The 12,539-nt window shown below is 40.6% G+C and overlaps 1 protein-coding gene across 1 annotated transcript; it reads right to left on the minus strand.

The window, feature by feature from the left end:
• Positions 1–9,621: 9,621 nt before the first annotated feature.
• LOC144655432 (uncharacterized) lies at positions 9,622–11,854 on the minus strand. The gene has a single exon (XM_078515684.1). It carries the CDS (start codon positions 11,469–11,471, stop codon positions 10,875–10,877), a length of 597 nt encoding a protein of 198 aa, XP_078371810.1. The 5' UTR covers positions 11,472–11,854; the 3' UTR covers positions 9,622–10,874.
• Positions 11,855–12,539: the final 685 nt, after the last annotated feature.

Here is a 12,539-nt window from a genome sequence, read left to right on the forward strand (position 1 = left end):
CTCGTCTTTTCTCTACTCGCTATTTTTCACGCTGCTTCTCAAGCAACCGAACGCCTGAAAAAGTTTGCTAAACAGTGTGACTGTCACTCCACTGGCCAAGTAAGCTGCGCCGTTAAAAGCGGAAACTCTGCAGTTCACTTATTCCACCCACGGAGGACATTCCGGGCCAACGAGAACGCGACCGCCCCACCGATATGTCTGGAGCCTCGCAATGTGAACTCTCCACGAGCGGGACTGAAAACGCACGAACCCGCAAAAAAAAAACGCACAAGAAAGAGACGAACAAAGAAGACAGGAGGGGCACAAGTGTTAGCCCCCCCCCCCCCCACCCCAAGACATCAAAAGGCGGCTACTAGCCTGCGTGGAGGCGAAAGGGAGGGGAGGGTGGGGGGAAAGAAGGAAGAGGCCTCCCCTTCTCGCCCCACTTCCTCTCCCTTTCTCTCTTTTCCCAACCCCCTCTTTTCTCCCTTTTCGACGCCTGCTACGCAGGCTAAGCTGCCATCGGAATGAGTGATCAGCGTGGATTAATTACCTCCAGAATCACGAGACGAAATAAACAGGCCTAGGGCCTTCATCGCACTGGTTGCCATTGTGTTGGGAAATGCAGGAGGGAGAAAAGGGAACAGGGAGAAGAGGGAAGGGTAGTTGTAAGACTACGAAAGAAAGTCGGATATATGTATGAGCTGTTGTTTTGACAAGAACAAAAATGCACCAGTACTGAAACACATGTAAAACAAGGGCGCTAATAAGCCCACCAGTCAAAAGCCCAAACAGTCTGTACTGGTAATTCCGATGTTGGAAAATACAATTAACCGTGAATGAAATCTTAACGAGCTTTTGTCTTTCCAAATGGGTTAGGAGAATCAAAGGAAATTACATGAGGAAAATTGCTGGTCCACAAGAAACTAAAATTACAGTGAAGAAGGAGGGGTTGGGTCCAAGAGCGAGTAAAATTACAGTGAATGTACGGGAAAAAATCGGATACTCCGGGCATGCATGCATGCTTGCAAATGCATACTTCTTTTTTAATGCATCTCTGATCAACCCTTTTTTAATTATGTTACCTCAACGCAACATTCCCGTTCATCATATCCCGGGATCATATAGTGATTGAAATTAGAACAACAGCCAAGTGAGGTTTTATGCACAGATGGTTTATTTGTAATACTAATACCGTATCGTAAGTGAAATGTGCTGCCATGCCGTATTGTAAACGTGTACGTTAGTTTTATCATAGCGTGGTTTCGCAACTGAAACTGCTCCAGATTCCATTAGCTTAATAGGAATTTACTTCTGGACATTCAGTAATATAATTTTGGTTATCAAAACTGATTACTATTCTGGCCTGTCGGGCGCCGTAGTACTTATGCCAAAATGACACTTCTAAATAAGAGCCTAACCGCCCTCCTTTCTCTTGCTAAAGACACTATTCCCTCATTTTTTTTTTGGTAAACGAGAGCCGCAGACCACGACCAGCTGAAATAGACGTGATTTATCTACAAAACAGACCATTTCCGAGTTACTTTTTGCCTCTGTTCAAAACGAGTCTAGGTGCGAAACCATTCACATGAAAATGAGTTTCATCTACAGGTCCATTTTCATGCAAATCAAACTCATTTTCATTTGAATGGTTTCGCACGTAGACTCGTTTTGAAATAGATGGCAAAGAGTAACTCGGAAATGGCCTATTGTGACTAGGAAATGCCATAGAAACTGCTGTCACAATCAAAATTTCTTGACCTTGATTGAATACTATATCGCACGCCACAGAGAGGAAACGGTAATCTCGCATGATCTTGGTGTTTAAGTCTTTGTCTGGAAATACCGCAGTCTTTAATTAACCCGCTCTTTATCTTCAGACCCGATTCATACTGAGAAGCTGATAAGAGAGAAATACCTTAAGTATCTCCTAAATAAACTTTGATTTAATCTGAGTACTATTTTAATGTTCAGACGCTTTTTTCGACTTTTTACTATTATCACATTCCGACCTTGCATGTGATGCTTAATTCTTACTTCACCAGTTTTTCCATCCCATCACTTAATATGTAAGGCTTTTGATTTCAGGTACAGTATTTGAAGTGAATGGAACAATTAATGTCACAGAATAGGTCATTCTAGACTGTCCACAGCCCTCTATTTTTTCGTGTTTTTTCGATCGATGAGCGCGCGGTGAGAACGGCGAGAGAACCTGACGCCAGAGCTTTTTTGCGTTGAAAAATCGAGAGGCTGTGGACAGTCTAATTTCATTCGTGCTTCCAGTTTCGCGATCGTCACAAACTTTAATTCTATCTACGTTTTTTTACTTTTTATCTCCAGATTAGCTTCTCGTACTCCGTTCAGCATAGAGATCTGACAAGTGAAGGACATTTTAAGTATCTTAAATCAGCCTTAATTTCCGCTCCCGTTCTATTTTAATACTGAGACGCCTTATCGCGAATTACATTTCTTGCCTAGATTTTCGTGTCGTAAAGTTTCGTTCTTTTGTGAATTTTTCTCTCGCTGTTAATATTTTCCCATTGTTAGATTCATTCATGTATGGAACAACATATCACAACGAATTTTTTTCAAACATCGAGCTGTCTGTGACGTCACACCAGCACTCGCTCTATATCTGCTATTACTGGTTAGTGATAAGTAAATTTTAATTTCCTTTCATTTCAATTAAATTAGGGTTTTCCTGATAAAGACAATTTTAATCAGCCTTGATGCTTTACAAGAGTCACACCCCTCGCCTACGCAACTAGATCAGATTGAAACAATGTGTCTTTCAGTTGTTAGCTTTTCCTTGTGTTTATGGCTAACATTCGCCCTTTTTTGACACTGAACATTCTCCGAGTGCGGAACAATCTCTATGAACAGGCTGAATTTCTATCACACAGTAACTCCAGTTACAATAAACACTACCCAAACTCTTCCTTTTTAGTTACCGCTTGGTATTCAGACAGGCAACTCCGACCCGACTCTATAATTAACTGCAGTTGATAAGAGAAGAGTATCTTGAGTATACCTTACGTAAACTTTAATTTCCGCATTTTGACATTTAGACGTGCTTTTATTATCTAGAGTCACATTCTCGAACAATCCTCACATATGCCCTGTCGTAAAACATGCGTTCTTTGGCAGTCTATTATAGGCGGGTCGAAGAACAGTTCTAATAGCCTGTTCCAGGCTCTCGGTAGTTGAAAGGGAAAGCGAAAAACGCGGGCGAGCGAGAAAAAAACGAGGGGGGACTTTCGCTCTCCCATAACTACCGAGAGGAACCTGGAACAGGCTATTCTCGCAAGGTCTCAAATAAATGACTGCGCTGACTACCCTGCTAGAGAACAACAGAGCAAACAACAGGAACAACTCCCCCCCCCCCCCCCCCCAACAGTTTTCACTGTTACACTAGAGGACCAGTAGAATTACAAGCTTGCGAGAGCTGCTGCACCGCCGCCTGGTTAGCTCAGTTGGTAGAGCGCCGTACTGCTGTGCGGGAGGTCGTGGGTTCGAACTCCAGACCGGACCAACACTCAGGGTCTTAAAATAACTGAGGAGAATGTGCTGCCTTTGTAATTACATCTGCAAATGGTTAGACATTCTAGTCTTCTCGGAAAAGGACGATAAACCGTAGGTCTCGTCTCCTGTATCTTCAGTCTTATAACAGGGGACGTTAAAGAACCCACACACTATTCGCAAAGAGTAGGGCATGAAGTTCCCGGTGTTGTGGTCTGGCCTTTGTGTAGTAAATTACAGTATGTGTACAGCGCATTTGAACATTACATATGAAAAATGCGCTATATAAATTGATTATCATTATTATTATCACTAGTGTGTCAGTCTTGTTCTATCCGAAATGAATTCGTACACCAACACCAACTTACATAAGCCAAACATATTTCCACTCATCTGGATACCTTTCTGGATACCACACCGTGTCACAGTAGTCAAGTACTGGTATAATGAATGACTTATAGATGATATTTGCAGTGTTTGTGGTGACATCGCATCTTATCCGACTCAACATGCCCAATCTCTTGCCAGCCTTGCCCAAAACATATTTAACATGGGCATTCTACGAGAGGGCATCGTCTAAGACGACACCGAGATACTTATATTCTGACACACGCTTTACTTTTCACTAGGGCCTCTAAGGATAACAGATTTTATTGTAAAAGCTGATGGAGTAACCCTATTTAAATAAAGGCTTCTCTCTCTCTGGTCCCACAGATTCGCACCTATGGAATGTCTGTACCGAGCTAGCGCCCGATAAGAATCCCCCAGTACCTTAAAGCCTATAAGGTCATCAGCGGGCAATAAGTTTATTTTAATTCGTTGATGACAAAATGCCCCATCGAATGAAAATCCCCCTCCATCTCCGCCCGTCTGTAATATGCTCTCGATCTCGGAAACAGCCTGTACATAATAGGTCCGTTTTGCGTACACACAAAAAGTGCTATCGCTACAGACAGCCTCATAACTCAATGTAGCTGTAAAATGGGATCTTAACTCGGGGTAAATACAAATGAATTGCACGAAAGCATGCTCACCAAAAGAGCTCAAGAGTATTTTTGTATTATCTTTTAATTTACGATGTCTGTTCTTTCGAATTCTTCATGAAGGCGAGGCCGACTGACCCTACACGTGGTCTGACTTTCTTTGTTTTTCCGTCCGAAATCATCGGGAATGAATGCATTTGTTTGAAAAAACATATTCCTAAATAAGAAAATTCGATTAAACTGTAGCAACCCGTCATATTTTTAGTACAGTCACCGGTCAATGATGGCACAAGAAAGTCATGACATTTTAAAAGATTCCTAAGATGTTCATGTTCAGCGAAGAAGCTACTCGAGACATTATTCATTGATGATCTCTGGCTCGCGATGAAGGTGATTTATTGATTTTGCCGGGGGTTTGGGGTTAAGTTCTACTGTCATTTTTCCTCATAACTTTTCAGTATCTTGTTATAATTAGTTGACTCAATTCTTTGGTATTAGATCATTCTAGTGATTGTCTACGAGCTAGCATTAATTGGATAGAGCCCACCCGGTGCTTGACAGGTCATGGGTTTGATTCTCGGGAACTCAGTTTTTTCTTTTTCCCACGCTCGTGACATTAATTGCCGCTTATCGCGTAAGTTGGCCAAAAAGAGAAGACTGAATAAGCAAATGGTCTTCATTGATCACAAGCGCTGCAGTTCACGGAGGTCCACTCAAACCTTAGATTAGCGGTAAGGGTGCTAAACCGACTCATTACGTTAACTAAATCTCCTTTAGCCGGCTTGATAGATTGATCAGACAAGATCGTGAAGATGTTTGCTTTCCATTTATCGATGTTTTTTCAAGCCCCACGTTATCATCATAAGCGTCCATTTAAGCTACTTTATAGGTATTTTTGCACTCTCTCATTCAATTTCAGACGGAAAAATCAAAAGTGAACACATTGCCAAATACTGGGACGGAAGGGGACTAGACAAATAAAGACAGATTATCGTTTTTTCTTCGAGTAGTAGCCGAGACGATTATCTTTTTATTGTTCGTTCCAGAACAAATGAAAATAAATACACAAGAATGACATTTTTTCGGTTGTATAAAACAAACCCTGAAGCTAAGGTCTTTGACCCCCGCATTGCGGTTTCAGCAGTTTATTATGGAGGACCATGCTACTATGAGAACAGGCTCCCTCGATCCCTTCACCTCCTCACCTTGGAGCCCGAAGGAGTTAAGATGGGATTGTCATTTGTTGGACAGTTAATGCTTTGCGGTGGTCTGCAGAATCCTTGACTCAAATCAAAATTTTAATGCCGATGTCATTGAGGTTGACACCCAAAGTACTACTAAGAAAAAAAAAACCGCGAAACACTAATGATCGAGATCTTTAATAGAAAAATGATTTCTGCAGCAAATTTAAGAAAAAGGAAGGAAAAGGAAAAAGAGAATGAAGCATGTTGACAATATGTTTGTATGTATAAGTTTTTTGTCAATGAATGATCAAAAAAGAAACCGCGAATCACTAGTGATCGAGATCTTTGATAGAAAAAAATTATTACTGCAGCAAATTTAGTGTGCTAATGATAGGCGTTGTCCAGTAATCCCAGCTGAGAATTGTCTTCAAAAAGTAATTATAAAATGATAACACCCGGCATAAGATGGAAAAAAGAATGAAGCTGCTGAAGCATGTAGACAATATGTTTGTATGTAGAAGCATTTTTTTATCAATGAATGATATAGTTTTTTTAAATTGTACCCAGAGAAGATATACAATGTCGGTATAACTCAGTTTGCAAGCCTTACAAACAAAATGTCTCCAAACCGGTGCCCGAAACAGCCTTTTCCAGACCATATCTAACATAATGGCGGGCGGGGGAGTGATTCAATCAGCTTTTTGGTTTTTTGGTCTTTCCATAATCGGATCGATATGAAATTATACCAGTTGTAGTCTACTACCAGTAGTAGTCTACTACCAGTAGCTTATACCAGTTGACTACCAGTAGTCAGTAGTCATTATACCAGTTGTAGTCTACTACCAGTTGTAGTCTAATATATGTTTTTTTCAGGGAAATCGACTTTACCGTGACAACGATAAACCGCGATTAAATACCTCGTAAACAGCAATCCAATATAAACTGAGTCATTGAATAAAAATACAAAAATAAAACAAAATGTGTTTGATTTCTGCTGAAAAAAGGGCGACAGAGTTAATAGATTCTCCTAAAAAAGCGTAGAGGATCTGCTTATATTTTCAATGCCCCATTAGGAGTAACAAATCATCACACACACATCACCACTCGTGCATAATTTCTTTTCTTTTCTTAGAGGTATAATGGTTTGTTTCTTTACAAATCTTAACCAATCAGCTGACCTTGTCACTGGCGATTTTTCGAACAGGCATGAAGTCAAGCCAGTCAGGTATCTATTTTTTTTATCATTTACTAATCACAAATTTCACTTTGCAAAATACTGAATGCAATTTTTTAATCACGTGAAAGTGCTGCTCGTTAGTTTTCATTTGAATGGTCACACACTTGGCTTCCATCCACAGACTCAGTTTTATACAAATTTAGAACCAAATGAACCGAAGCTTTGGCTTTGGGAGTACAAGGGTCGAAAGAATTTGGGATCGCCTGAGACCCTAGTTCTGTAAACCAAACAAATTACGAATTAATTAATCAGTTCTAAACATACTGAAATCATATGTTTTTTATTACCACAGAATTTTGTTTGGGACCGTCTCTAAGAGAGCCAAGCTATTCAATGTACTAAAACATTATTTGATTGAAAGAATTTTCCATACAAGCATACAAACAAAATCTGTGCCTGTGGTCACCATTAATTATTATTAATTACTAGCCTCTGAAATTTCATCGCATTTTTTGTGACGCTGAAAGGAAATCAGCAAGTGTAAATAAAAAACGAATGTAGGAAAATTATGAAATGAAATCGCCATGACGGGTACAGTCTCTAGATCACAGCTGTTTCAGTTTCTTGTGCGAGATAAGAGCAATTCAGTAAAAACTTGTGTTTTTTGTTTTTAGCTCCCGTCTTCAAATGTAAGAAGAAACATTTCGGAAATTTAATAGAGAGCTACTTCAAAAATATGGCGAAAATTTAAAGTGTTTGTTTGGAGAAAGGGATTTGCCATCTAGGGATACTGCGGTAGCAATCAGTTGAGGTAAATCGCTGAGACTAAGGGTGCGTTTCTTGGGAATCCAAATCCGGATTCTGATCCAAAACGGATTGCGTCTTACCTATATCCGAAAATGGAATCTGACGAAAGAATCCCACTTCGAGTGGAACAATCTGAATCCGGATAGGATTCATGATCCGTGCGTCTTGGGAAAGGACGAAAAAGTACCTGGCCCAGCGGCTGCTGTGAAATACAGGTTCGCTCGTAACACTGCCAACAGGAGGGGACAACAAACACGAGGAAACGGAGCCAGAAGAGAGACAAAACGGGACAGGCGAACAGCCACTGTGGCCACGAGGACGAATGTCCGAGTGAATGCACGATCTCGCTCATCCGCCTCAGATGCCTCCCACATGTGCTACCAGAGATCACTTCGACGTGTGGTAGATGTGCTAATTGAGCGGATACATTGGGGAACTCGACATAATTTGTGCTGAATTATGTACTGTGCGAAATGTGCGGGGTGTCAGGCAAAATCCGGGATCTCGTTCTGGGAGCAAAGATCCGTGTGATCGAGATCAATGATCCATTTTGGATTTTCCCAAAGAAACGCACCCTAAAGGTGCAGGCTATCCGTCAACTACAGTGTATTAGGAACGTGCCGAACACAGCGCTGTAATTAATTGCAGTAACAAAAATAGTCTAGCTTTAGAGTGTAAAAGTTAATGATGAAATAACGGCCGGCTTTGCGATATCTAGAGCTATGCGATTCATCGTCCTGTATGGATTTGCACAACAGCAATGTTCTTCAACAAATTTTACCATTTTTAAAACCACAAAGAAGCCCTAGAATTTCGAGTGCATGCCACTGTCCTTTAAAATATTTTAAAAATTAGACACTCGAACCAAGTGACTAGCTAATTAACAAATTTGCCATCTTTCTAAAATGTTGATAAAATCGCTAATTCATTGGACAGGCACAAGTGGTGCTACTCGTACATGGCCATGTGATCAACGAATTACAGGTTTGTAAACAGATGTTTGTTTGGGGTGTTTTGTGTTATGTAACCATTCTATCGACTCTGTTCTGTGGTTGAAGCCCACTATGCTAAGCAAAAATCCTGGGTGTTTGACCTTTATTCTTATTATCGATGAACATTGAGCTGACTAAATCCCTTTTCCGGCGTTTTTTTTTTTTATGATCGCAGCCGATCACGAATAAGTGAAGTACACGGATTCATGTAATTCCTACTCTGGTTGGAATTTTCTCTGCTTAAAATCCAGTTTCCCATGATAATTAAAACTGTCTTAGAAACAGATGGAAGCATTTTGTCAGGGGAATGTAACAATGTATACTTTTATCTTCCGTTGTTGACAAATCTCTCACGAAGGATTTTCGCCTTCATAGATGATCAATATTTTCTTTACCTCAACATGTGCAAAATTCATTTAAAGAAGAAGGATTTCTAAATATTTTTAGCCTTTGCTAAGCCAGAGATAAAATCCTAAGACTCTTCATCCTTTATACCACGAAGATAACTCGCTTTCATTGGCCAAATCGCTAATCGTATACGATTATACAAAAGTGTGTCTTTGTTGGGCTATTTTTGTGTATGACAGGCAGAGAAATAGCTAGAAATGTAACTGGTCAACAACGATGCAAATCGATCTATTAATGATAGCTAATAACCGTAATCTTAATTTTATCAGCAAAGAAAAATAATGATCGATTGAAATTCTTTCAACGGAACGAATACTTCATCGAGCTCATCCGTGCAGATTGAATCTGAACTGTTTCCTTTCATTTTCCAACCAATTCAACTTGTTCTGTTCGGGCCGCGAAAGAGAATTGCGAAAGACTTAAAAAGCTTTGATATAGCTGAGACCTGTAGAGACCTTAGAGACCTTGATTTGAATACAAAATCTCTCAAAAATAATCAAACCAAATATTTGAAAATGGTCGTAAGAAAATTGTGATGCTGATCTAAAACATCGGTCTGTTTATTTATGATAACCAATTTTTTGCAGTGTTTGAAAAAGCTCTTGCCGCCGGGCTCTACTGTTCAAACTTAATTACTTTCAAACACAACTCAACTATAAAAAATATAATACCTTTTCGAAATCAACAGACCAAATCTGATCTTGATTAATTCTTTATTTGGCAATTTCCCTTTCGATTTTACCTTAATCACAAACCAGTCTGAAAGTCAATAAAGTTACCCTGTTATGGGAAAACACAAACTCAATTATCCCAGTCATTTTGGAATCTTTTACAAATGTTTTTAGCACAATAAAAGAAGAGGTTCTTAAAATATTCTTTTGTCGCCTTTAGAGACAATGCGAACAAAAACGTATTTTCTGGTCTGTTATTACTTAAACAATAAGCATAACCACAATCTTTTTACTCGTAATGGCCTAACCATTAAGTAACTCAATAAAAAGACCTTGACACAAAACCTCTTCAATGATGAATTACTTGAATATGTTTTTCTATCTCTGCGCTAAAACTGAACCTCAAACAATGTTGTACTCGCGCTCCAAAGAGTCGATGGAATTAGCAACCATTGAAACTGCCAACGCATTGTTTTATAAAAGAATTACTTAAGATCTATCCGCAGTTTGTTTTTGTTTCGTCCGTCTTTAATTTCGGCGCAGAGCTTTGTGTAAACAAGCTGAAAAGTGACCTCCTCTAGAAAGGTTCAACGCTATTTATTGCAGTTGACATATCGCAAATATTTAGTAATTCCTGTACAGGCATGTGTGCCATTAAGGGTGACCTTTCCGCTTAAAGCCCACCTCGCGCAAGCCTTTAAATCAACACAAACGGTATCCAGCGATTCTACAAGCGGTTTTCACAGCAGAAGTAGATTAAACACTCATTGGGGGTTTCCGTATTCCCGTAAATCGTTTCTATTCTACAAATAGAAGTCTCATTAACAAACCAGATGCTAATTTAAACATGCCTGGAATGTTTAGTGCGGCTTTTACAGGACAAAAGCATGTCACTTGACTAAAACTGTACAAATAAATCTGCGAGGCAAAAGCAGAAAGAAGATTAAAAAACTGAATTATGGTCGACTCAATGACCACATTTTCTAGCACGTGTCTCTTCCATTCCTTGAAATTCCAAGAAGTGCATATAGGCGTCTAAGGTTTATTTTTAGATCTCACAATACGATGAGAGATAGGGTTTTAAGTTGTGAACAATTAGCACGCTGCATTCTTCTGATTGCTCTCTGCTCTAATCAGTGCACCACTCTCGACCATCACAAACCATTTACAATCTTCTTGATTTCGGCCCCCGCTTTGATAAGGAACGACGCGCAGTCGAAATGCCCCCCGCGCACCGCGAAATCCAGCGCGGAGCACCCTTGCGAGTCCAGCAACTCCACTTCAGCCCCGAAATCAATCAGCAGTTGAAGGCATTCGAAGCTCCCTTCTGCGGCCGCGTAATGTAACGCTGTGAGTCCAGACGGACTCTGGTGATTCACATCGATTTCGTCTTTTTGCATAATTCTCGTTAGCTCATCTACATCGTTGTCGGTGACCGCAGTGAAAAAGACGACTTCAGGAGCGAACGACACACTTCTTGTCCTCTTCAACCCATTTGGCGGAGGATCCGAAACTATCTCCTTACTGCGCGTTGGCCTTTTCGAGTGCATCCTTGCCATTTCTTGACAGTCCGGTAAGGAAGAAGCCCTCCTCAACACTCCTAGGTTCCTTTCATTTGGCGGCCTGTTTATTTTATGCTTTATGCTAGCCTCGGAATATTTCCTTGCCTTGACGCGGCCGTACCGTTCGTCCTTCATTCTCTCTACGGAAGGGGCAAAACCACAAAACGATTGTCGACGATAGCCGTTCATGGCTTTTTGATCGATGAAGGAAGAGCACTCGAAGCCCGTGCGTGAAATTAAGCCAATGTTACACTACCTTGGGCGTTCGTGTACGATTATTTCCCTTCCACTTGATCGTAAAGTTCAAGTGTTGATGACAGAAATCCTTGAGAAAGAGCTTTGAAGTGCAGAACAGCGGAGCCTCGGCCAAAAATGCGGCTTGAGTTATCTCATCGTCTGATAAACGTCCAGTGGACAATATCAAAGCACACATCAACTTGTCCCTTACTTATGCGGTCCATCTAGTTGACATCTAGTGTCAACCGCAGTATTTTAGCCGTAATTAGTGAGGCGTGACGTCATTGACGCGCAACAATACGTGTGTTCCCGGGTCAGACTTAATTATTTGGCGGGTTTTTCCCTCCCACGTGGCTCGTTTGCTTTGTAGATTTAAAGGGCCTTTTCTTTTAATACGCTAATATTTAAACTGCAACTTAAGTGACTTTCAAAATTCGCTTTTCACCAAAGTGGACATAACCGAAAGTGTATCCCAACGATCGATCGAATTGACGCTAGGAAATGGTAAAACTATGTGGCCAGCTAACCAGTAATTGCCCAGGAACAGAGCTGAGGGGGGAAAGAATCGCAGCCAAAGGCTAAACGCAAATGATTAAAGTGTCATTATTTTATCATCAGTAGCCGCGGCAAAACAGTGAGAGAATTTTTTTAATTGTTTGTGTTAAATCTCCTGCTACCCCCCGCAACACTGGACCCGGGAGTGGGGACGTTGAGAGGGGGGAGGGGTTGCGGGGTTGGGGATGGAGCATATTCCGCTGTGTAAGCTACACAGGCTTCTGTCACCCTAACCTAAAAGGGTACATATTTTGCCTTTTATTGTTTGAAATAGGAGGGAAACGCATTTCAGTCTTACAAGGCACTACAAGACTGATACACTTTAGAAATTATATTGCTTCCGGCTGAAGTCTGAGAAATAGGGTACAGATTTCAAAGGTTCGATCTGAAGGACGGTACGGAAAATGATCTATTTTAACCAAACATCTCGAGAAGCTAAAGTTGTACGTAAGTACAGTTCATCCC

This window comes from Oculina patagonica, chromosome 5 (assembly GCF_052425735.1).
Source record: "Oculina patagonica isolate OP01 chromosome 5, crgOcupat, whole genome shotgun sequence".
In the NCBI taxonomy this organism is placed as follows: Eukaryota; Metazoa; Cnidaria; class Anthozoa; order Scleractinia; family Oculinidae; genus Oculina; species Oculina patagonica.